The 25,928-nt window shown below is 39.3% G+C and overlaps 1 protein-coding gene across 9 annotated transcripts in view; it reads left to right on the plus strand.

Moving 5' to 3' along the window:
* The window catches only part of Urgcp (upregulator of cell proliferation), a 47,382-nt gene that overhangs the window by 1,211 nt on the left and 20,243 nt on the right, over window positions 1–25,928 (plus strand). The window contains exon 1 of one of the 9 annotated variants that reach the window (XM_078039820.1): window positions 18,234–18,400. The exons of 6 other annotated variants lie outside the window; for them this stretch is intronic. In XM_078039820.1, coding sequence (XP_077895946.1) covers window positions 18,387–18,400 — 14 coding nt within the window. In that variant the 5' untranslated portion in view covers window positions 18,234–18,386. Of the gene's footprint in view, window positions 1–18,233; window positions 18,401–25,928 lie in introns of those variants that run through there. 2 more of the 9 variants (XM_078039821.1, XM_078039819.1) reach the window with 2 other exon arrangements.

Raw genomic sequence — 25,928 nt, forward strand, 5'->3', positions numbered from 1 at the left:
ATCTGGGATTGTCTCTGACCAGTCAGGACATATGGTCATCTTTGAGTTTATATGCAGGATATAAAATGAATTATATTTAATGGTTCCCCCTGCCTTCCATTCTCTCATTCCCCCAAACTGTCCTCCCCACAAGTTCATGAATCTAACATTAGTCTAATCAAGCTGCATCCTTTCCCAAAACTCTTAAGGAATCACTGTAATCTATAGTAATACTTTCAGGTATCCGTGTTCTTTTTAGAATCTAGTATCCTCTAATTTTACCTCTTCCTCCCTAACTTTCAATCCTACTATCAAAGATTTCTATCAATGTTCCTACTTATATTCCTTTACTCCTGGCTGCCCTTCATCTGGAAAACTCCGTTTTTCACCCTTAACTTTCCAGCTAAGCACATTGGTGCACTCCTGTAATCTCAGCAACTCAGGAGGTTGAGGCAGGAGGATGGGGACTTAGAGGCCAACCTCAGCAACTCAGCAAGGCTCTAAACAACTTTTCTTGGAAAATAGTAAGGATTCAATGTGTAGTACCTTCCAAAACTAGCTCAATCATCACTCTCTGAGTGAGCCAGGTTAAGAAATTTCTCTTGGTTTCACATATTTGCAGTACAAATTTCCAGCCAGGTGCAGTTGCCTGTGCCTCTAAACCCAGCTATTTAGGAGACTAAATCAGGAAGATTGCAAGTTTGAGGTAGGCTTGGACAACATAGTGAGACCTGGTCTTGAATACATAAAAAGAATGGATAAAAAATGTGTGTGTTAGACCATAGCCCATCCAGCTCTACATTGTTTACCTGACTCTTCTGTGGAACAAATTATCCCCCACATTTAAAAAAAATATTTATTTATTTATTTATTTTAGTTGTAAATGGACCTTTATTTTATTTATATATAATACTGAGACTTGAACCCAGGGCCTCACACATGCTAGAAAAGTGCTCTACCACTGAGCCACAACCCCTGCCTTGTATCCCAAAATTTTATAAGTGTTTATGTATTGGTATTAGAATATAAATTTCGATGATAATGTTATTCCTGGATAGTGGGTCTACTAGTGATACCAATTTCCAAAAATTTGTACAGATGATTTGCATCACTTGTGTAATCCAGGGAAACAAATAAAGCTCTAAAGAACAGAAAATAAAAAGTTGCAATTTTACTTCCTATTGATAGTTTAGGTTATAGTTTTCTTAACTTTTTATTATTCTTATATGTATTGTTTAATTTTTAACTTTGAAATATTTTAGATATACAGAATTAATTTTAAAATGTTACAAAAAAGATTTAAACACCAGTGCTTACTTTATAAAAACTTAAAACTGGGCCATATATGGTGGTGCTTGCCAGAGATCCCAGCTGCGAAAAAAGCTGAGGCAGTAGGCTAGAAGTTATAGGTCAGCCTGGGCAACTTGGTAAGACCCTATCTAAAAATAAAACTTAAAAAAGTTCTGGGGAACCAGGAGCATTGGCATCTACCTATAATCCCAGCTACTCTAGAGGCAGAAGCAGAAGGATCACAAATTTGAGGCCAGTCTCAGCAACTTAGTGAGTGAGACTTGTCTCAAAAAAAAAAAAAAAAAAAAAGTGTTCCCTGGTTGGATCCCCAGCACCAAATATTCAAACACAAAAAGGGGTCTGGGGATATAGCTGAGTGATAGAGCACTAGCTTAGCATGCATAAGGTCCCGAGTTCAAACAAACAAACAAACAAACAAAAACTGGGCAAGAGATTTGCATAGACATTTCTTTAAAGATAAAAAATTGGTAAGCACATTTTTAAAAAATCATAAGAAAAATGCAAATCAAAGCCATAATGAGATACCACTTTGTGCCCTCCAGGATCAAGAAAAGTTTTGATAAGGATATGGAAAAGCTAGAGCCTTCACACATTCTGATGGGAAAGTTAAATGGTACAGTCATTTTTGGAAAATGGTTGATAGTTGCTCAAAAGTTAAATCGAGTTATCATATTACTCTTAAATATACATATAAGAAAGATAAAATATGTCCATACATAAATCTGTATACAAATGTTTATAATAGCAGCATTATATATACTAGTCAAAAGGTCACAATAACTGAAATGTTCAATGGCTAAACAAAAAAGTGATGTTTCCATACAAGGGAGTATTTTTGGGGAATAAATTAATGATATATACTTTATATATATGTTTCCAGGGTTGCTGTAATAAATTACACAAACTGAGTGACTTAAACAACAGAACTGAGTGGCTTAAACTCTGGAGGCCACAAGTCTGAAATCAGGGTATTATCAGGGTTGGTTCTTTCTGAGGGATGCCTTTCCCCTAGCTCCTTAGCAGCCTTTGTTAAATAGTGTTCCCTTGTATCTTCTTAGTATCTTCCTGCTATGTGTGTTCTCAGCTCTGACTGTATACTTACTTTTGTAAGTATACAGTCAGAGCTGAGAGTATAGTTCATTGGTAGAATACTTCCCTAATATGCACAATGATCTAGGTTTGATCCCCAGCACTGCAAACAAACAGAAAAGGTATGGTTACATTGGATTAGAGACCCAATGACCTCTTAATAACTTGATCATCTCCAAAGATTTGGTTTCCAAGTAAGGTCACATTCATAGCTGTTGGGAGTTAGTACTTTAACAACTTTTGGGGGGACACAGTTCAACACAATAATAGATGAGGAGCAGAAGGTGTAACTCAGTTGTCTAGGATGAACAAGTCACTGGGTTTGATTCCCCAGCACCAATAAATAAACCCTGAAAATACTATATTAGGGTGCAATGAGTGGCCCTTGCCTGTAATCCTAGGGACTCAGAAGGTTGAGGCTGAAGAATTACAAGTTTGAGGACAGCCTCAGCAACTCAACAAGATGCTGTCTCTCTCTTTCTCTCTCTCTCTCTCTCTCTCTCTCTCTCTCTCTCTCTCTCTCTCTCTCTCTCACACACACACACACACACACACACACACACACACACACACACAAAGCAGGGGCTGATGTAGCTCAGCAATAGAGCACCTCTGAGTTCAAAAAGAAAATATTAAGTCTGATCTAATTTTACTCAACATTTCTAACACCAAAGGTGTGAGTTTTTCTCCTTTTATCAACCAATTCTTTTGACTCTCCAGACACACACTGGCTATACTATAATTCAATTCCATTCTAGTACCAACTTCCCTGAGTTAGCACAAAGCAAACCCCACAGGTTAAGAGTTTAGTCCCCACAAGACTGCCCCCATTTCTAATGCCCTCACAACTCTCAGGTTGCCACCTGAATGAAAGAGAGTGAATTTGGAGTCCCTACTCTGAATTAAGAGCAGTCTTCCTCCTGGGGAAGGAAGGAAGCTAAATGGCTAAAGGAAGCTAAAGAATGAAGATCCCTTCCCTGCCCCAGCTCTAATACAGGGTAATTAAATCTATGTATGTATATCATCTGGCTTTTGTTTCTATAAATTGTAACTGCTTCTGTGGGGCTGGTGGAGAAAAGCAGTCTAACTGCTTCTTGATTTGATCAAACTGCATGAAGTTCACAATTTATTTTTCCATCTTTTGTTTATTAAGTGAGCCAGTGGCTAAATCCTCCAGCCAGGGACCCTGGGTTAGGCTGTCTGTGACATGAACCCAGTTAGTAGGTAGGCATGATTGATGAGATCATTGGGTGTTGATGATGAAACCCCATGTCCAGCTCTTTTTCCCTGGTAGTCCTGGGGTGATGCTGGAAGTTCCAGCCCTCTAGTCACAGGGTTAGATCCTCGGGAATCCTACCCATCACTCTGAAACTAATCTATGGGCCTACCAAGAGTCTCCTATAGGCATATCTCAGGTTTTTGTTTTTGTTTATGAAAACGCTTCCTATCACTTCTGTCATGCAGGAAATTCCAAGGGTTGTAAAAATTGTGCCAGGGGGCTGGGGTTGTGGCTCAGAGGTAGAGCACTCCCCTAGCATGCGTGACACAGCACTGGGTTTGATCCTCAGCACTACATAAAGTAAAATAAAGACATTGTGTTCACCTATAATTAAAAAATAAATATTAAAAAAACTGTGCCAGGACCAGGGGCAAAGACCAAATATATATATTTCTTATTATATCAAATAAGTGAAAGAGGCCAGTTACAAGAGGCCAAATAGTGTATGGCTCCATCTGTATATCCAGAATAGGCAACACTATAGAGACAGAAAGTAGATTAATGGTTGCCTGGAATGAGGAAGGGAGGGAATAGGGAGTGATTGCTGATGGGTAAATTATATGTTCGTACACATGTTTAAAATATGATGGTGCAAGGCTGTAATCCCAGCTACTCAGGAGGCTGAAGCAGGCCAGCCTGGGCAATTTATCAAAATCCTGACTCAAAAGATGGGAGTGCTGGGGGTGTAGCTCAGGAGTAGATTTCTTAGCATGGAGGAAGCCCTGGGGTCAATCCCCAGTACTGAAGGAAAAAAAAAAAAAGTATATATATATTGAATCTGTAGATTGCTTTGGGCAGATTGATGTTCCATTTTTTTTAAATGTCTTTCAGCAATGATTTTTTAAAAATTTTTTTAGTTATAGATGGATACAATACCTTTATTTTATTTATTTGTTTTATGTGGTGCTGAGGATTGAACCCAGTGCCTCACATTTGCAAGGCAAGGGCTCTGTCACTGAGCCACAACTCCAGCCACTCAGCAGTGTTTTGTAGTTTTCAGTGTATAAATCTATCACCTCCTTTTTTGGTTAAATATATTCTTAGATATTTTTGTTCTTTTAGATGCTATTATATATGGAATTTCTTAACTTCCTATTCTGATAAGTTTTTGTTTATTTTTTGTTTTGTACTGGGGATTAAACCCAGGGTTGCTTTACCATTGAGCTACATCACCAGCCCTTTTATTTTTTATTTTAAGACAGAGTCTTGCTAAGTTTCTTAGGGCCTTACTAAATTACTGAGGCTAGCCTTGAATTTATGATCTTCCTGCTTCAGCCTCCCAAGTTGCTGGGTGACAGGCCCTACTCTTGATAGTTCTTTACAAGTATATAGAAACACTACTTAGTTTTTGTTATTGATCTTCTACCCAACAACATTGCTGAATTTGTTTATTAGCTCTAGTAGCTTTCTTATGGATTCTTTGGAATTTTCTATAAGGTCATGTCATCCGCAAGTATAGTTTTATACCCGTTCCATTTTGTAAACCTTTTCAATACTATATTGAATAGAAGTGGAGAAAGTGGGCATTTTTTTCTTGTTTTTGATATTAGGGGGAAGTTTTCACTCTTTTACCATGAGTATGATGTTCCCTGTGGATTTTTTTGTAAGTGCCCTTTTTCATGTTGAGCAAATTCTCTTCTATTCCTAGTTTGTTGATTTTTTTGGAGGAGGGGTACTGGGGATTGAATGCAGAGACACTTTACCACTGAATTATATCCCCAGTCCTTTATCCTGAGTTCAGCTGAGGACTGAACTCAGGACCATGCGTGTGCTAGAAAAGTGCTCTGCCACTGAGCTAAATTTCCAACCCCGGTTTTTTTAGATTTTGAGACAGGGTCTCACTAAGTTGTTGAGGGCCTCGCTAAATTACTGAGGCTGGTCTCAAACCTGAGATCACCTGCCTTAGCCTCCCAAGTCTCAGGGATTACAGGCCTATGCCACTGTGCCAAGCTACTTTTCTGCATATTCTCCAGATATTTTTTGTAATTATCATAGCGATTACAAAGAGCATCCTAAAGTTATAGTAATCTAATTTAAATTCATACTAACATCTTCAATTGCAGTAAAAAACTATTCATACAGTTTTCTTCCCCCTTCATATTATTGGTGTTATAAATTCTATCTCTATACATTGTATACCCAACAATATAGATTTATTTATTTATTGCAGTATTAAGAATTGAACCCAGGGGTACTCTACTACTGTGTTGTACCCCTCTTTCCCTTTTTTTCACTAAGTTTCCAGAATGGCCTCCCAACTTTTGATCCTCTTGCCTTGGGCTCCCAAATAGCTAGGATTATGGGCGTATGCCACCCTGCTCAGCCCTAGTAGCACAGATTTAAATTTATAATTTTTATTCATTTGTCCTTTTTTGAGATTTAAATTTTAAATTTATAATTTTTATGCATTTGACCTACCTACCTTCCTTTCTTCTCTCCTTCCTCCCTCCCCCCCCCCTCTCTTTCAGATGGGGGGTGGGGTCTCACAATGTTGCCTGGGCTGGTCTTAAATTCCTGTGGTCCTCCTGCTTAGCCTCCTGAGAAGCTGGGAATACAGGTATAAGCCACTGCACCTGGCTCAGTCCTGTTGAAAATAAGAAGTGGAGTTACAAACCAAAATTACAATAATACTGATTTTTATATTTGCCTGTACATTTATCATCACTGCAGATCTTTATATCTTTGGCTTGTGAGCATCCTTTCATTTCAACCTGAAGGCTCCCTTTACTGTTCCTTGTAGGGCTGGGAGCATGCAAAGAAGATATGCTATGCTTCCTTCAGTTAAAAAGAGGAAAAGGGAAATGGGTTGCTATCTGCTTAGGACAAACTCTACCACCATGCTGGTGAAGAATGCATATTTTGAGTAAAAATGCCATGAAACATTCCTACCTCTTAAAGCTTTTTCTTGCTTGAGTGTTTGCTTGGTTGTGGTAAATTTTTGACTTTTCCAGAGCTTCTAGTTGTCTAGAAGGCTTCTAGTTGTTTCTGCTTGTTTCTGTGGGGAATTCAAATTGGCAATGATTTTTTTTTTTTAAATACAGAGAGCATTTTGGGAAACTGGCACTATCATTCGGAGCTTGTGATTGTGCCAGGAGGATAATCTGTATGTGTGTTTGTATATTTTTGTCTTTGTATATATGTGTGCAAATTTGTGTATGTTTATGTATATGTGTATGTGTATAAACACATACACACAGAGATGATATATGTATCTGAAAAGCCTTAAAATGCTAATATACTACTGACCTAGAAATTAAACTTCTACAAACTTGGCTTAAGGAAATAATCATGTATGTGTGTAGGCCATTTGGGGTACTAGTATATTTCTTGTCCACATTCCTTATAGTAATGAAATACTGGTAGAAATATTTATGTCCAATAGTAGGGGTTGTTAAAATATACCATGGACCACCATGCTGTAGGATGCTAAAACTCATGTTTTAAGGAAGATTTAATTTCAGCAAACTTATATTCCTTAACATTTTTAAAATGTTAAAATAGATCACATTATAGGTCACATTATAAATCTTAGCAAATACAATGAAATAGAGATAATTTCTTCATCCTATGAAATCAGAATAGAGTGAAGTTAGAGATTAACGATAAGATAAAAAAAAATCACTCTAATACCTGGGAACTAAATAGTATGCTTTTGAATGAGGAATGGATAGCAGAAGAAATCAGGGGAGAAATAAAAAAAATTCTTACAAATGAGAATAGTGATAACATACCAAAATCCTTGGGACAGCATAAAGGTAGTTCTAAGAAGAAAATTTATAGCCTTAGTTCATACTTTACAAAAAATAATTCAACATTACATATCAAGTCCCTAGAAAAAGACAAACAAATCAACACCAAAATCAGTAGAAGTTAGTAATTGAAATCAGAGCTAAAATCAATGAAATGGAGAATAAAAAATAATACAAAGGATCAATGAAATAAAGAGTTGGTTTTTTGAAAAGATAAACCAGATTGATAAATCTTTAGCCAAATTAACCAAAATACAGAGAAAGAGGACTCAGATAAAATTGGAGGTGATAAAGGAAATATCTCTGGTCACGGTGGCATATGCCTATAATCCCAGCAGCTTGGGACGCTGAGACAGCAGGATTGTGAGTTCAAAGCCAGCCTCAGCAATGGCAAGGTGCTTATCAATCCAAAAAAAATTCAGGAGTACTAACCCATTCACAATAACCTAAAAAGAAAAGAAAAGAAAAAAACAACTCAAAACTTTATAATTAATCTAATGAAGGATGGGACAAAACAGATGTGAAGACCAATGGAATAGAATAGGAGACAAACCTACATAAAAAGAGTTACTTCGTACTAGATAAAGGTATTAGAACATACATAGGAGGAAAGATAGCCTTTTTAATAAATGGTGCAGGGCAAACTGGAAAGTCATATGTAAAAGACCCCTTTCTTGACCTCTGTCTCACACCTTGCACTGAAGTCAACTCAAAGTGGATCAAAGACCTAGGAATTAGACTAGAAACTCTGCAACTGCTAGAATGGGAGAAGATTTTTGCCACCTGTTCCTGAGGACATTAACATCCATAATATATAAAGAACTCAAAAAAACACCAAAAAATTTTGATAAATGGACAAAAAAACTAAATAGACAATTCTCAAAAGAAGAAATACAAATGGCCATATATTTACATGAAAAAATACTCAACATCTTTAACAATTAGGGAAATGCAAAACAAAACTACACTGAGATTTCATCTTACTTCAATCAGAATGGCAATAATGAGAAATAAAAATAAGTGTTGGCGAGGATGTATGGAAAAGATATATTCATACATAGTTATTAGGACCGCGAATTAGCGCAAACAATCTGGAAAAACAGTATAGAGATTCTTCAAAAAACTAGAAATGAAACAACCTATGACCCAGCTATCCCACTCTTCAGTATATATCCAAAAGATCTAAAATCAGCTTACTAGCTGGGCATGGTAGCACAAGCCTATGATCCCAGCAACTCAGGAATCTGAAACAGTAAGATCATGAGTTCAAAGCCAGCCTCAGTAACTTAATGAGCCCCTAAGCAACTTAGTGAGACCCTGTCTCAAAATAAAAAGTAAAATGGACATGGGATGTGGCTGAGTGGGTAAGTGCACCTGGGTTCAATCCCTGGTACCAAAAAATAAATAGATTAAAAGAAAAATAAAATCAGCATACTATAGAGACACAGCCACATCAGTGTTTATAGCAGCAGAATTCACAATAGCCAAGCTATGGGATCAACTTAGGTACCCTTCAACAGATGAATGGATTAGGAAAATGTGCTACATGTACACAATGGAGTATTACTTAGCCATACAGAAAAATGAAATTATGACTTTTGCTGGAAAATGGATGAAACTGGAGACTTTCATGCTAAGTGAAATAAACCAGACCCAAGAAGTCAAAATTTGAATGTTTTCTCTGATATGCAGAAGCTAGTCCAAATAAAAAGAGTTAAAAGCAGGGGGGAGATCCAAGATAGTTGACTGGAAGGAGGTTGCATTCCTTGTTGCTCCGTGACTTGAGATTCAAACAGAGGAACTGACTTCCTTAACATGACTCCTAAAGCACAACAAATAAAACCAAAAATCAACAAGTGTTTTTTCTCTACAAAGCAGTTGTTGCCACCCACTGATCCCCTGCTGTTTACCTACTCTTTGTCTGCCATGATCACCCACTGTCTACCAGCATATCACCTGCCTTTTGAGCATAGATTGCTCATGACTATTGCCTATCATCAGCCATTTTCCCATTACCTGCCTCTTACCTGCCTGCAGCCCGATGAGCACTTTCGGATCCCAACATGCACCTGTGGATCACCTGCCATGAGCTTGCCCACTGCCCCCTGCTGCCTGGGAGTCCACTGTCACAGTACCTGCAGGTTACATGTAGCTGCCACCATTTGGGGACACTGGCCAGGGCCTGCAGGTTTGCAGCAGTCTGGGGGCGTGGCCACCTCAGTCTGGGGACACCAACCAGGAGATATGTTGTCAGGATACCTGCAAGTCTGGTTGCACCTGAGATCTTTCTGCTGGGTGTGCTAGTGGCCACCATCTGGCTGCTTTTTGGTAAGGTCGCTCCTTTGTGTGAGTGCATCCCTGGTGGTCTCTCTGCAAATTGAAATGGCATTGAGATCTTGGGACTGCAGCAAGGCAGACCCTGGGGAATCTGACAACAGGTCCGTCAGATTGTAGTTGGGCTTGAATGGGCCAGTCTGGTTTAGCAAGCCTTGTGGAAAGCTGGAGACTAGGGGCAGTTCCCTGGGGGGAGCTCAGGTTGGAGAAACTGGAGAAAACCAGACTCTCTCCAGCTCATTGAGTCCTGAAATACTCAGGGACAGAAGAGACTGGCTACAATAGGTGGGTATCCTGAAAGAGGGTGTGAGAGCATCTTGCTATCAGCTTACCCACCCAACCAGTCAGGCACCCACCAGACTGGAGCTATCATTAAACTTCAGACAACCCCAATAAGTGGAGAAAGGAAGCTGAGAAAATTTTTAGAAGTCAACAGAAGATATCATTCAATTACATTGAGACTTTCCTTTTTTGTTCTTTTGCACTCTCACATCTCTACCATCTTTGAATCCAATATCTTTCATGCATCAGTTTATTGAGGGATGGGATGTCTGAATAGTATACTACAGTTTTGTTGTGTATCCTTATATTTTTTACTTTTCTAATATTTATTTTTTAGTTTTAGGTGGACACAATATCTTTATTTTATATTTATGTAGTGCTGAGAATAGAATCCAGTGCCTTATGCATGCTAGGCGAGTGCGCTACCACTTGAGCCACATCCCCAGCCCCTTTACTTTTTTTTTAAATCTGTATATATTTTTTCTCTCACCTGTCTCCCTGGATTCTCTGCTCACTTCTTTCATACTAATAGCCAAACTCTTAATTCCTCCTTTCTCTTACTATAAATTTTTACCTCTATCTTCTCTCCTTCTCCCTCAAAAACATCACATCTTACACTACTTATGTTCCCTCGTTGTCTATCACACTACTTATGTTCCCTCATTGTCCATCGTTAGAAACGGTAAACCTTTTTAGCAAACTTACTGTTTATCTTGTTGATAATAATTGAACACATCATTTCTGTTTATGGCGAAAAAACTGTAGATGCCTTGATAGGAGCTATTTAGTTTAAAGGTGTATATTGTTTGCATTGGGTACTGTTCATATTAGTTTCTCCCTTAAAGATGAGATACTGGAAGCCTTCAGGAACACTATAAGACTACAGGGTAGAAACTATTCTGCCTCAGATCCATACCACTAAATGGGAAGACACACAAGCAACATGAAAAAAAAAAAAAAAAAAACCAAGGGAACAAAGTGCCCCAAACAAACCAAGATGTTTCAACAATAGAATCAATAGACAACACAGTAGAGGAAATGTCAGAGAAGGAGTTTAGAAGATAGGTAGGCTGATTTTCAAAATAAAGCATGGTATCAGAGAGAAAATATAAGAAGTGAAAGATCACTTCAATAAAGAGGCAAAGATTATAAAAAGGAATCAAGCAGAAATACTTGAAATGAAGGAAACAAAAAACCAAATTAAAGTTTCAGTGGAAAGTATCATCAACAGACTAGACCACTTAGAAGACAGAACCTCAGGCAATGAAGACAAAATATACACTCTTGAAAATAAAGTCAACCGCACAAAGAAGATGGTAAGAAACCATGAAAAAAACTTCTAAGAAATATGGGATATCATGAAAAGACCAAATTTAAGATTTATCAGAATAGATTAAGGCCTGGAGGTACAAACCAAAGGAATACACAATCTTTTTAAAGACATAATATTAGAAAATTTCCCAAATTTAAAGAATGAAATGGAAAATCAAGTACAAGAGGCTTACATGACACCAAATATACAAAGTTACAGCAAACCCACATCAAGGTACATTATACTGAAAATGACTAGCATATAGAATAATGATAGAATTTTTAAAAAGGATATGAGAGAAAAAAACTCAAATTACATATAAGGAGAAACCAATTTGGATTTCAGCTGATTTTTCAACTCAGACCCTCAATGCCAGGAGGCCCTGGAATAACATATATCAAGCTCTGAAAGAAAATGAATGCCAGCCAAGAAAACTATACCCAGCAAAATTAAGCTTCAGATTTGAAGATGAAATAAAAACCTTCCATGATAAACAAACGTTAAAAGAATTCACAACTAAAAAGCCTGCACTAGGGCTGGGAATGTGGCTCAGGCGGTAGTGCGCTTGCCTGGCATGTGTGCGGCCCGGGTTCGATCCTCAGCACCACATACCAACAAAGATGTTGTGTCCACCGAGAACTAAAAAATAAATATTAAAAATTCTCTCTCTCTCTCTCTCTCTCTCTCTCTCTCTCTCTCTCTCTCTCTCTCTCTCTCTCTCCTCTCTCACTCTCTCTTTAAAAAAAAAAAAGCCTGCACTACAGAACATTCTCAGCAAAATATTGTATGAGGAGAAATTGAAAAAAATACAAAAACACTGAAAACTAACAAAGGGAGGAGCTACACAAAGGAGAGGTCAATCAAAGGAGAAACTAAGTCACATTAAAAAACAAAAATAAACCAAAATGACTGGAAATATAAATCATAATAATAATCTGAAAATTAATGGCCTAAACTCATCATTCAAAAGAGAGACTGGCAGATTGGATTAAAAAAAAAAACGTAACAATATGCTGTCTTCAAGAGATTCACTTCTTAGGAAAAGACATTCACAGACTGAAGGTGAAAGGTTGGGAAAAAACATCTCTCTCACATGGACTGTGTAAACAAGCAGGGGTTTCTATCCTCATAAAGTGGAAGTGGGACTCTAAGTGAACTCACAAAGTGGACTACAAACCAGAGTTAGTCAGAAGGGATAAAGAAGGACATCTCATACTGCTTAAAAAAATCATACATCAACAAGATATAACGATAATGAATTTTTATGTCCCCCAAAATGGAGCACTTAAGTATATCAAACAAACCTTTCTCAATTTCAAGAACCAAATGGACCACAACATAATAATACTGGGTAACTTCAACACACCTTTGTCACCACTGGATAGATCTTCCAAACAAAAACTAAACAAACTATAGAACTAAATAATACAATCAATGACTTAGACTTAATGGACATAGAGTATTTCATCCATCATTGAGCAAATATACCTTCTCAGCAGCAATAGGTCCTTCTCTAAAATAGACCATATGTTATGCCACAAAGCACCTCTCAGAAAAAAAATAGAGGTATTACCTGCATTCTATCAGATCATAATGGAATAAAATTAGAAATCAATGGTAAAATAAAAAATAAAAGCTACTCCAACTCCTGGAGACTAAATAATATGCTATTAAATGAACAATAGATAGCAGAAGACATCAGGGAGGAGATTGAACAATTATTAGAGGTAAATGAGAACACTGATAAGACATCAAAATCTCTGGGACACTATGAAAGTACTAAGAAGAAAATTCATTGCATTGAGCTCATTTGTTAAGAAGAATAAAAAGCCAAAAAATAAATGTGGTGTAACTCAAAGCCTAGAAAAAGAAGACCAAAAGTAGTAGAAGACAGGAAATAATTAAAATGAGCTGAAATCAAAGAAACTGAAACTAAAGAAACAATTAAAAATTGGTAAAACAAAAAAATTGGTTCTTTGAAAAAATATAAATCAAGTTGATAAACCCTTAGCCATGAAGAGAAGGAGAGAGAAAACTCAAATTACTAAAATTCGTGATGAAACAGGAATTATCACAATGGACACTATTGAAATACAGAAGATAATTAAAACTATTTTGAAAATTTATACTCCAATAAAATAGAAAATCTCAAAGACACTGACAAATTTCTAGAGACATATGATCTACCCAAACTGAATCAGGACATACACAATTTAAACATCAATTTCAAGCAGTGAGTGGAAGACACCATCAAAAGCCTATCAACCAAGAAAAGCCCGGACCAGATGGTTTCTCTGTCAAGTTCTAGAAGACCGTTAAAGAAGAACTAATATCAATACTCCTCAAATTATTCCATGAAATAGAAAAGGAGGGAACCCTCATTCTATGAGGCTAATATCACCCTGATACCAAAACCAGACAAAGATATATCAAGGAAAGAAAACTTTAGACCAATATCCCTGATAAACATAGACACAAAAATTCTCAATAAAATTCTGGCAAATCATATACAAAATTATTAAAATGATAGTGCACCACGATCAAATGAGGTTTATCCCAGGGGTGCAAGGTTGGTTCAACATACAGAAATCAATAAACATATCATATCAATAGACTTAAAGACAAGAATCATATGATTATCTCAATAGATTCAGAAAAAGCATCTGACAAAATACAGCACATCTTCATGTCCAAAACACTAGAAAAACTAGGGATAGTAGAAACATACCTCAACATTGTAAAAGCTATTGATGCTAAGCCCAAGGCCAACATCATTGTAAATGGAGAAAAATTGAAAGCATTCCCTCGGGCGGGCTGGGGATGTGGCTCAAGTGGTAGCGCAGTTCATCTGGCATGTATGCGGCCCGGGTTCGATCCTCAGCACCACATACAAACAAAAATGTTGTGTCCACTGAAAACTAAAAAATAAATAAATATTAAAAAAAAAAGCATTCCCTCTAAAAACTGGAACAAGACAGGGATGCCCTCTTTCACCACTTCTATTCAACATGGTCCTTAAAACTCTAGCCAGAGCAATCAGAGGAAAAAATTACAAATAGAAAAATAAGAACTCAAAACTATTGCTGTTTGCCAAGGACATGATTCTATATTTAGAAGATCCAAAAAATTCCACCAGAAAACTTCTAGAACTAATAAATTAATTCAGTAAAGTAGCAGGATATAAAATCAATACCCATAAATCAAATGCATTTCTATACATAAGCAATGAATTCACTGCAAGAAAAATTAGGAAAACTACCCCATTTATGATAGTACAAAAAAACTGGGAATCAATCAAACTAGAAAGGTGAAAGCCTACCAACCAAGAAGCTGGTTGGTAGACTCTCACCCTGTACAATGAAAACTACAGAACACTAAAGAAATTGAAGAAGACCTTAGACGATAGAAAGATCTCCCATGCTCTTGGATAACAGAAATAATATTGTCAAAATGGCCATACTACCAAAACTGTTATACAGATTTAATGCAATTCCTACTAAAATCCCAATGACATTCTTCATAGAACTAGAAAAAGCAATCATGAAATTCATTTGGAAAACTAATAATAGACCCAGACTAGCCAAAGCAATCCTTAGCAAGAAGAGTGAAGCAGGAGGTATCACAATACTAGACCTCAAACTATGCTACAGAGCAATAGTAACAAAAACACCATGGTATTGGTACCAAAATAGACATGTAGACCAATGGTACAAAATAGAAGACACAGAGACAAACTCACATAAATACAGTTATCTCATACTAGACAAAGGTGCCGAAAACATACATTGGAGAAAAGATAACCTCTTCAACAAATGGTGCTGGGGAAACTGGAAATCCATATGTAGCAAAATGAAATTAAACCTCTATCTCTCACTCTGAACAAAAAATTAACTCAAAGTGGATCAAAGACTTATGCACTAGAACAGAGAACTTAGGCCTAATAGAAGACAAATTGGACCCAAATCTTCATCATGTTGGCTTAGGATCTGACTTCCCTAACAAGTCTCCTAAACCACAAGGAGTAAAATTATGAATCAATAAATAGGATGTATTCAAACTAAAAAAGTTTCTTCTCAGCAAAGGAAACAATCAATAACATGAAGAGAGAGCCTACAGAATGGGAGAAAATCTTTACCATATACACCTCAGGTAGAGCACTAATCTCCAGGATATATAAAGAATTAAAAAAACTTAACACCAAAAAGCCAAATAACCCAATCAATAAATGGGCTAAGGAACTGAACAGACACTTCACAGAAGAAGATATACAATCAGTCCACAAACACATGAAAAAATGTTCATCATCTCTAGCAGTTAGAGAAATGCAAATCAAAACTAACTATAAAATTTCATCTCACTCCAGTCAGAACAGCAATTATCAAGAATATAAGCAATAATAAATGTTGATGAAGATGTAGGGAAAAAAAGGTACACTTATACCTTGCTGGTGGGACTACAAACTGGTGCAACCATTATGGAAAGCATTATGGAGATTCCTCAGAAAACTTGGAATGGAACCACGATTTGACCCAACTATCTCACTCCTCGGTTTATACCCAAAGGACTTAAAATCAGCATACTACAGTGATGCAACCACCTCAATGTTTACCGCAGCTCAATTCACAATAGCTAAATTATGGAACCAATCTAGATGCCCTTCAACAGATGAATGGGTAAGGAAAATGTGGTACATATACACAATGGAATATTACTCAGCCTGAAAGAAAAATGAAATTATGGCATTTGCAAGTAAATGGGAACTAGAGAACATTATGCTAAGTGAAATAAGCCAATCCCCAAAAGTCAAAGGCCGAAGGTGTTCTCTGATAAGTGGATGCTGATCCAAAGTGGGGAGACAGGAAAGAATGAAGGAATTTGGGATTGTTCAGAGAGGAGTGAGGGGAGGGGTGGGGCTGTGGGGATGGGAAAGTCTGTAATATAAGACAGACAATATTACCCTATATACATGTAATGACTACACTATTGGTGTGACTCTGCACCACATACAGCCAGAGGAAGGAGAAGAAGTTGTGCTCCATTTGTGTACAATATGTCAAAAAACATTCTACTCATGTATAACTAATTAGAACAAATTAAAAAAAATAGAAGGGAAAAAGAGGGAAAGGAAAAGGGTTTGGGGGGGAAGGTTTAGGGGAGGAAAAGGGTGAGTGGGAAGGATTCTATCAAAGTAGAAGAAAGATCAGTGGACTAGATGAAGGGAATTGAGAGGGAGGGAAAAAGGTTTGGATAAGGGAAGAACAGTGGAGTGAATGTGACCTAACTTTTCCTATGTACTTTTAGTGAGACAGGTCTCATTAAATTGTCTAGGCTAACCTCAAAAAAGGAAAAGAGAAAGTTTTGAGGTTGGCCTGGACAATTTAGCAAGACCTGTCTCAAAAAAATAAATAAACATAATAAAAATCTGTTGGGGCTTGGGCTTGTAGCTTAGTAGTAGAGTGCTTGCCTAGCACATTTGAAGCACTGGGTTAGATCCTTAGCACCACATTAAAAAATAAATGAATAAAGGTATTGTCTCCATCTACAACTAAAAATATTATAAACAAAAATAATTGTTGGTTTCCAGAATATTAAGTAATACAGGACTGGGGATGTAGCTCCATGGTAAAGCACTTGCCTAGCATGCACAATGTCCTGGGTTCTGGGGATTGAACCTAGGTTCAGGCCTAGTGGTCAAATGATTTTTAGAAAACAACTTCCTTGTCAGGTATAGTGGCACATACCTGTAATCCCAGCCACTCAGGGGACTGAGGCAAGAGACTCACAAATTCAAGGCCAGCCTCTTCAATTTAGGCAGACCCTGTCTCAGAAATAAAAAGGGCTTGGGAGTGTGGCTCAGTAGTAGAGGGCCTCTAGATTCAATCTCCAATACCACAAAAATCAAACAAATAAATACAAATAAAATTAATCTGACCTCCAGTGGCAATCATTACTGCCTTAAATCAAATCCATTTAGGATTGCCCACTCCCCAAACTCTTCCTCACTGTATCTATCCCTAATCTGAGTCCCCAAAATCCCTCTAGCTTTGTTTCAGCTCCCATTTACAGATCATTAATTGTCCTCTGAACTTCGTGGTTGCTACCACTTAAAATGGTAGCAACTGTGAGCTACTATTTTATTGAAGAGGACAAGGCTAAGAAACATTGAATGGATTCTCCCAGGACAGAATGAAACCTTGTACCAGGCAACATATTAATCCCATACAAATATGAACTCATTTAATCCTCAAAGAGAAGATAGGACATAATATCCCTGTTTTTCAAAGGAGGAATTGTGGCCCCAGAGAAGTTCTAGCTCCTAATTATTAATGGATCTCAGATTCCAATCCAGGTATTCTGGCTCTGCTTTGCTGTCTTGTATACTTCATAAAATAAATAATAATTTTTAATAATATTTAATGTGACAACTCAGAAAATGCTGAGGTTCAAAATTTTATCTGTCCAAATACTCATAGCTTGTGGGTGAGGGTGTAAAAAACCCCACTGCTGGAGTTCCAGGTTCATTATAGTGCTTATTAATACAATATAAAGAATATTTGTTAGAGCTTCACGGTGTGAATTTACGTCTTTTGCAAGGGTTAACAGGCCAGAAACACGTTCAAAAACAGCCCTGCAAGTTAGAAGTAGAAAGTTGTTGGTTTGCTTAATAACAATAACAGAGATTCGGAAAAAAGGCTTTTCTTAGTAAATTAAACTCAAAACGCAGAAGTGTAGATTTTCCCCAGGTCCTGGTGTTCATGGCCTGGGACAGGTCATCAGGCAGGTTCCGCACCGAAGGTGCAGCCTGGCAACTTAGGGCCGGGACAGAGCGGGTGGGAGGCAGTAGGGTGGGGCTGTGTTGGCCCAGGCTCACTCTCCGCACCTCGGCCAGTCGGCCGTCAGTCCGTTCCCTCCCTCGCCAGCCGCCGCCTGCCCTCCGCCTGGAGCCCCGCGCGATGCGGAGCGGGGCGGGCGCGGCTGCGAGGCCCCTCCCCGGCGCCCGCCGCGGCCGTGCGAGCAGCGGAGGAGGCGGGAGCGTGAGGCCTCCGCGTTCATGGCGTCTCCCGGGTGAGTGCCGCCTTGGGCCGCGCCGCCACCTCGCGCGGGGCGCTGGCCCAGCGGGGGCCGGGCCCCAAGCTACCGGTGTTTTGTACCCACGTCCTGACCTGGCCTCGGACGCGGCCCCGGCGTTCCCTTCTTCCAGGTCCGCGGCCCGCGGACGCGGCCTCCCCGCCGACCTTGGGCGGACGCGGCCGGGCCAGGGTCGTGGCGCCGGGTCGGGGTGGGGGTGACCAGAACAGCCGCGGGCTGCGGGCAGGGGTCGGAGCACTAGGCCTGAGGGTCTGGGTGACGTGGAAAGGGTTTGGTACTGGGGTCGCGTCGGAGAATCGGGATGCGGGTCTTCGCAGAGGCCTTGGGAAGGCTCACCCGCCCCTGGCGTCTGCGTTTCTGGCGTTTGAACTTGATTGCGTTGGAAGCTGAGGTTCGGTGTCGCTATCGTTAGGATGTTCCTAGGGTGTCCCAGGATGGCAGGGCAGACAGACAGCCCTATCCTTGCCCAGAGCTGAAAAGCCGGCCTGGCGTCTCATCCGTCCAGCCGGTACCCACCGGCCTGCTTAGGGTGGTTGATATTATTCTCATATTACCTTTTTATTTATTTTTGTTTGTTTAAAAATGTTCTTTCTTTTAGGAAATGATGGTGACACATATAGTTTGTAATTTTTTTGGCACTTGAGAAAATAAAACTCAGAATTAATTATTATCTTTTTGATAGTTTTGCTGGACATGAAATCTGAGATTGGCATTTAATCAAACACCTTCATTTTACAGAGGCAGAAAATTAGTCTCAAGGTCATCCCATTAGTTGGTAAAATTCTTATTTGACTGTTGCCAGTCATTCAGAGGGTCTTAGACCCAGTAGCAATGGTAGCAATTCATGTTATACATCTTTACAGTGCACTGTAAAGGTGTGTTTGAGAAATGACTGTGTTATACATCTTTACAGCTGCTAGGAGACCTGTAGGTTGAAGATGGGGATGCTGTGTCTCTTACAAATGAGACCTGAGCTAGACTGAGTAATTTGGCTCAGTCCAGTGGCCTGCATGAAGCAAGCTGAACTTGAATCTAGGCCTACAGACTCTAACTTCAGGCCCACTATTTTTCTAGGGTTGGGAGCAGCAATCACTACTGGGACCTGGCCTTTTCACTGCCAGCTCTGTACCCAGTACTTTGAGCTCATAAATAGGATAAGCAGTGGCCCATCCCTAGGAAGGCCAGGTTGATTGACTCAGGGGTTCAAGGTCCCTCTGCATTCCTGTCCCACTTGTCAAGAAAATGCAAGGCAGGGCCTCCTAGAGTCAGCATGTGGGTGACTGAGCCTGTGTAGAATTCTCATGAAGCTTTGAAAAAATCATGGTGCACTTGGTTCCTAAGCACACTACTTTTTAGACTTGGGTCAGAGGATAACAATGTTGGGCTGGTAATTCTGTGAGCCAGTTGGGCCTAAACTATGTCCCTGTTGTAAGTGACATTCAATATGTGTGGTTCGAGCTATTTGTAAGTGACCCAGAGTCTGCAGTGTGTAGTAATTTTTAATTTTATGAAGAGTATACATTGCAAAACTGAGGTCACAAAACCTTTAGTATTCTTCATTTTGTTTTATGGAGGAAAACTATGTGCTTATTACTGGATATACAATGCACATCTCTTACAAATGAGACCTGAGCTAAACTGAGTAAGCTCAGTCCAGTGGCCTTCATGAAGCACATCTCCAGACATGACTCCCAAGTGTCTCCTTATAGGGACAGTGCTTCCTGAGACCCCTGGCCTGTCTTAGTCAGCTGATTACAATCATCAAACCTACTACAGTAAGTGTTGGGGGAAGCAAATCCAGAAATATAGGGCAGAGGTAGGAGAAAAGTTGAATTCTGATTGAAGTGTTTATACCGAGGTTTCCAAATCCATTGTTTTTTATTGATAGGGTCCATGAGAGAGCTAAGAAAGAAAGAAGAAATCTTAAGCATTTTTGCAGAGCTTTTGAATGTTTCAGGCATTGTGTTAAAGAAAAAGGTGTGTTTGAGAAATGACCCACAGCCTTTTGTGTGGAGACAAGGCCAGAGGAGGTGGCAGGGCCAGACTCTGGGCTCATTGTCTTACTAATTGCTGAAGGGTCTTTCTTGCCCATATCCTTGTGTTGAGCTCTAGGAGAAACCATGTGAAGCAATATGGAGTAGGCAGAGGGGCAGAAAACACATAATGCTCACCCCCCCCTGCCACCAGCTAGCCTTTCCTGAACACATAACACTCACCCAGCTCCCACCATCCCTGTTCCTTATCTGCCCTTCCCTGCCCTTTCTACAACTGCCTAAATCTCCTTTCCTTGCCTTGCTTAACATTGCCTTCTCTGCTTGCTTTTTCATTGTTGGTGTTTCCTTGGGTTCTGTGATCTGTTTTTATTTCTCTCTCTTTTTTTAAGTGGTACTGTGGAATGAACTCAGGGCTCAGGGACATTCTACCACTGAGCATCATCCCTAACCCTTTTTTTATTTTGACACAGTCTTGCTCAGTTACCTAGGCTATCTTCAAATTATGCTCCTCCTCCCTCAACCTTCTGTGTTTTAGAGATTACAGCTGTGTGCCACCATGCTCAGCCTATTTCTGTAGCTTTAACTGTTGGTCCATGATTTATAGGTGGGTTTCTGGGGTTGTTCCTGTGTTCCCTGAAATTGTGTGTAGTGTTAGGTATGGTGTATATTTTTCCTGGAAGCTTCTTTGGCTTTCATCAGATTCTCAAAGGTGTTCTTATCCCTAACAATCCCTAACCATCCATCCTGAATTCCCAGATTTTCATTTCTATCTGTGCACTAGATATAGCTCCTCAAGTTCCTTTAATAAACCTGAGTTACCTATACAAAGTATATACATTTTTCAGATTATATTGGTAGATAATTTGAGTAACATAAAATGTATAAGACAGAAAATAAAAATCAAATGTAATCCAGGTTTCTCTAGACCATTACCCCTTTTTCTTCCCCCTGTGGTACTGAGGATCAAACCTAGGGCCCTTCATCCCTGAGCTACATCCCCAGCTCTCTTTAAATTTTGTATTTAGAGACAGTTTTGCTAAGTTGTCAAGATTGGCTTCAAACTTGTGATCCTTTTGCCTCAGCCTCTCAAGTCACTGGGACTACAGGTGTGCACTACTGCTCGTGACTATACCACCACTCTTAAATTACTGGTGTATAGGAGCTGGGGTTGTGGCTCAGTGGCAGAGTGCTTGCCTCACACATGTGAGGCACTGGGTTCAAGCCTCAGCACTACATAAAAATAAATAAACAAAACAAAGATATTGTGTCCATGTATAACTATATCTGTGTAGGAGTCATTGAAAGATCCTCAGCAAATGCCTGAAACAGTGGCTAATATAAAATTCTATGTTTTTTTCGTACATACCTATGAAAAAGTTTAATTTGTGATGAAGTTTAATTTATGAACTAGGCACAATAAGAGATTAACAACAATAACAATAAAATAGATCATTTGTAATAATATACTAGAATAAAAGTTTGTGACTTGGGACCATTATTAAATGAAGTAAGGGTTATTGAACACAAGCTGTGACATAGCTGATCTGATAAATGACTACTAAATGACTGATGGGTAGTGTATAGATCATGGATACACTGGGAAAAAAGATGATTCATGTCCTGGGTGTGACAGGGCTGGACAGCAGATTTCATCATGCTATTAGAATAGCACAAAATTTAAAACTTAGGAATTATTTATTTCTGGAATTTTCCATGTAACATTTCTAGACTGCAAATGACCATGGATAATTGATGCTGTGGAAAGCAAAACTAGGGATAAGAGAGAACTACTGTGTTTTTAAATATTCTGTTAATCTTAGAGAGACAGCCTTACAGAAATAAAAGTCCTTCTCTGTTCCCCATCTGTGGTTGGACTACCTGACAGACTTTTCCTTTGCATTTACATATCATGTTTTTTCTTTATTCTGTTTTTATGTAAGTGCTATCATACTGTTCTGCAGCTTGCTTTATTCACTCAACAGTATGCCTTGAAGTTCTTTGAATGTCAGAACAAGAAACAGATCTACGTAATTATTGACAGTTATATAATATTCTGTGGCATGGTTATATTATTTAGATAAGAATATTTACAGTTTTGTCTAATGCTGCCCATCCTCTGTCTCCCTCTAGACATCTGTAGCAGATGCAGAGAATTGGACTTTGTGGTCAGAGATCTTGTCTGTTTTTAAATTAACACTAACAAATTATCTCTAAAACTCTACCACTTTCCCCTTTACCACCAGATTTTTTTTAAGGGTTCTTCATACCTCCCTATACATGACATGAGCCCAAAGAGTAGGAAACATGACATTTTCATTCACCCATTCTCTAGAAACCTCATCCCAGTCCAATTTGTTTGATCTGATTGGTAATATCAAGTTCTAACCAACCGCATTCCACCAGTAACATTTGATCTACATAAATGAACTTATATTCCTCAACTTCTCATTTGCAGAAAATATGGTCATTGTTATACTGAAATTTTCCCACACATGGAATGAGGCCTGTCTGGGAAGGAAGGAGCTCAGGCTGAGGAAAGAGAAGATGTGGGAGTGTCAAAGATGTCAAGTTCAGGGGAGGAAGCTTGGGCGGAGGAAGCTTGGGCTCTGAGTGGAGCTGGGGAGAAGTAAGACTCATGGTAGTAGATGAGGGAACTGATTGAATTCAAGACTGTGTGAAGCCATCACTGGACATAAACCCAAAGCCAGTGGTTCTCTGTAGACCCAGAGCCAGTGCCTGAGGAGGGAGAGTACCTGAACTGAGCCCATCTCCCTTCCTCTTAGCTTTTTCTTCCTTCTCTCCTCTTTCCTCTCTTTCACTCACTCCTTCCCTTCTTATTTCCCGTCTCCTCTTTCCTCCCCTCTCCTTCTTTTTCTTCTTTCCAGCCTTCCTTGACATTTCTTTTGGCCTTGTCTTACTTGCTTGTCCTTTATAACCTTAACTGGAGACCTCATGCCCACTCCCCTGAGCAACATCACCATCCATTGGAATTCTCAAGGACTCATCTGCCTTGGTAACTAAAGCACTCCTATTAACATTCATTGGACATTTAAAAATACTTAAAGCTTATTTTAACCTATTGTCTTTCTTATCTAGGAAGGTTCTCTCCCAACACAGGTATCTTCTTTTTTTTGGGGGGGGGTGGTTATTGAAGATTGAACCCAGGAGCACTTTATTACTGAGTTACATTCCCAGTTCTTATTTTGAGACAGGGTCTCACAAAGTTGCTGAGGGTCTTGCTAAGTTGCTGAGGCTGGCAAAATCTAGGATTCTCATATTAGGGCACCCCTAAGCTCAGGGGAGGGTCTCTTACCTAGAACCTCCAGGAAAGGGACTTTCCAGTCCTAGGAAATGCTCTTTTCAATTTAAATCCAGTCCATTTCCAAAAAGTCACTGGGCATACAGGTATGTAACACCATGCCTGGTCCAACATCTTGCAGGGAAGGAAGGGCTTTGCTTTCTCACTGTGGCCTAGACTGACCTAAGGGAGCCAGATTGAGGACCAAGTAGAGGAGGGAGGAATGGGGCTTATATACTACACTTTGAGGAGAAAGCACTAGAGAGCTTGATCAAGATTTAACCTGCTCTTGGAGAAATCCATCAGGGCTGTGGTCTGTGTGGAAGGGACATAGTTTTGCCTGCAGAGCTGAGGCCTTGCAGTGGCTTTCATTGCAAATCTAGGATTCTCATATTGGTACCCGGGAGGTCTCTCAGGGGTGGAGGTGGCACTGGTTCTATAGAGCAGCCCTTCAAGCTTCACTTAATCAGGGCTTCGGTAGACCATCCAAGCAGTTGACCTGAAACAGAAGGGCACCCCTAAGCTCAGGGGAGGGTCTCTTACCTAGAACCTCCAGGAAAGGGACTTTCCAGTCCTAGGAAATGCTCTTTTAAATTTAAATCCAGTCCATTTCCAAAAAGTATGTTGACAGGCCTGTACTGAGTGCTTGATACATATGTTAGCTAATCTTCATAGCAACCCTATGTAGTAGGTACTATTATTATCCCCTTTACATAGATGAAGACACCGAGGCCCAGCTCAATAGTTTAAGGTAAAAAAAACTTGATGCAAAATGACTGTTATTAAGTTTTTGTTGCTGTGATGATATACTTGAGAAAATCACTTAAAAGAGGAAAGATTTATTTTAGCTCATGGTTTCAGGGGTTTCAGTCCATGGTTACTTGGTTCCATTGCTCCTGGGTCTGTGTTGAAGCAGAACATCAATGGCAGGGAGCATGTGAAAGAGCAGAGTGGCTCACCTCATGGCAGACAGGAGACTTAGAAAGAGAGGAAGGGTCTGAGGACAAAGTAAACCATTCAGAGATGTGCCTCCAGTGACTGAGTTTCTCCAATTAGGTCCTATCTCTTCAAGTTTCTACCACCTCCTGAAAGTTCGTTAAACTATAACTTCATGGGGCTGGGGATGTGGCTCAAGTGGTAGCACGCTCGCCTGGCATGCATGCGGCCCGAGTTCGATCCTCAGCACCACATACAAACAAAGATGTTGTGTCCGCCGAAAACTAAAAAATAAATATCAAAAAATTCTCTCTCTCTCTCTCTCTCTCTCTCTCTCTCAAAAAAAAAATTCAAACTATAACTTCATTTATTAATGAATTAATTCATTGATGAGGTCAGAGCCCTCATGATACAATCATTTCCCAAAGTTCAACCTTTGAACACTGCTGCATTAGGACAAGCCTTTAACATATGAGCTTTTGGGGAATATTTCAGATACAAACCATAACAATGACTATTCAGGATTATTACTGTTGGTTTAAATTTGGTTTCCAAGGCACAGACAAAAAGGTTGGATTCTGTAGTTTTTGTTCTTCAAGAGCACAGGCAGCTTCTCCTCATACCTTCTGAGTGAAGCAGAGGTAAGGATGTGCTCATGTGGGTTCCCAGAGTAAGAAGCTGTGTTAACCAAGTAGACCATACCTTCAATTGTGGCTTTACAAAATGAGAGAGAGAGAGAGAGAGAGAGAGAGAGAGAGAGAGAGAGAAACAAAAAACCTAGAATGGAATAATTCAGAGATAAATTTTTCCTTTTAAGGATTTGCACCTAGAGACTGAGTGTCCAGGCTACCTGCACACCAGGAACAATACTGCTGTATGGGTCAGAGACTGAGATCTGTTTTATATTCTCTTCATTATAGCTTTTTATAAAGTTGTTAGGTTTTTTGTTTTGTTTTGTTTTTTAACAGCACTGAGGATTGAATCCAGGACCTCGTGCATGCTATGCAAGTGCAATACCACTGAGCTATAGCCCCCGCTCTTTTTATTTTTTGCTTTTATTTATTTTTATTTTTAGTTATAGATGGATATAATACCTTTATTTTATTTATTTTAATGTGGTGCTGAGAATCAAACCTTGTGCTTCACACATGCTAGGTAAGCATCCCCCAACTGAGCTACAACCCTAGCCCCTATTTTTTATTTTGAGATAGGATCTTGCTAAATTGCTGAGGCTGGCCTTGAAATTGTGATCCTCCTGCTTCAGCCTCCTTCCTGA

Source organism: Ictidomys tridecemlineatus, chromosome 2 (assembly GCF_052094955.1).
Source record: "Ictidomys tridecemlineatus isolate mIctTri1 chromosome 2, mIctTri1.hap1, whole genome shotgun sequence".
NCBI classification, from domain to species: Eukaryota; Metazoa; Chordata; class Mammalia; order Rodentia; family Sciuridae; genus Ictidomys; species Ictidomys tridecemlineatus.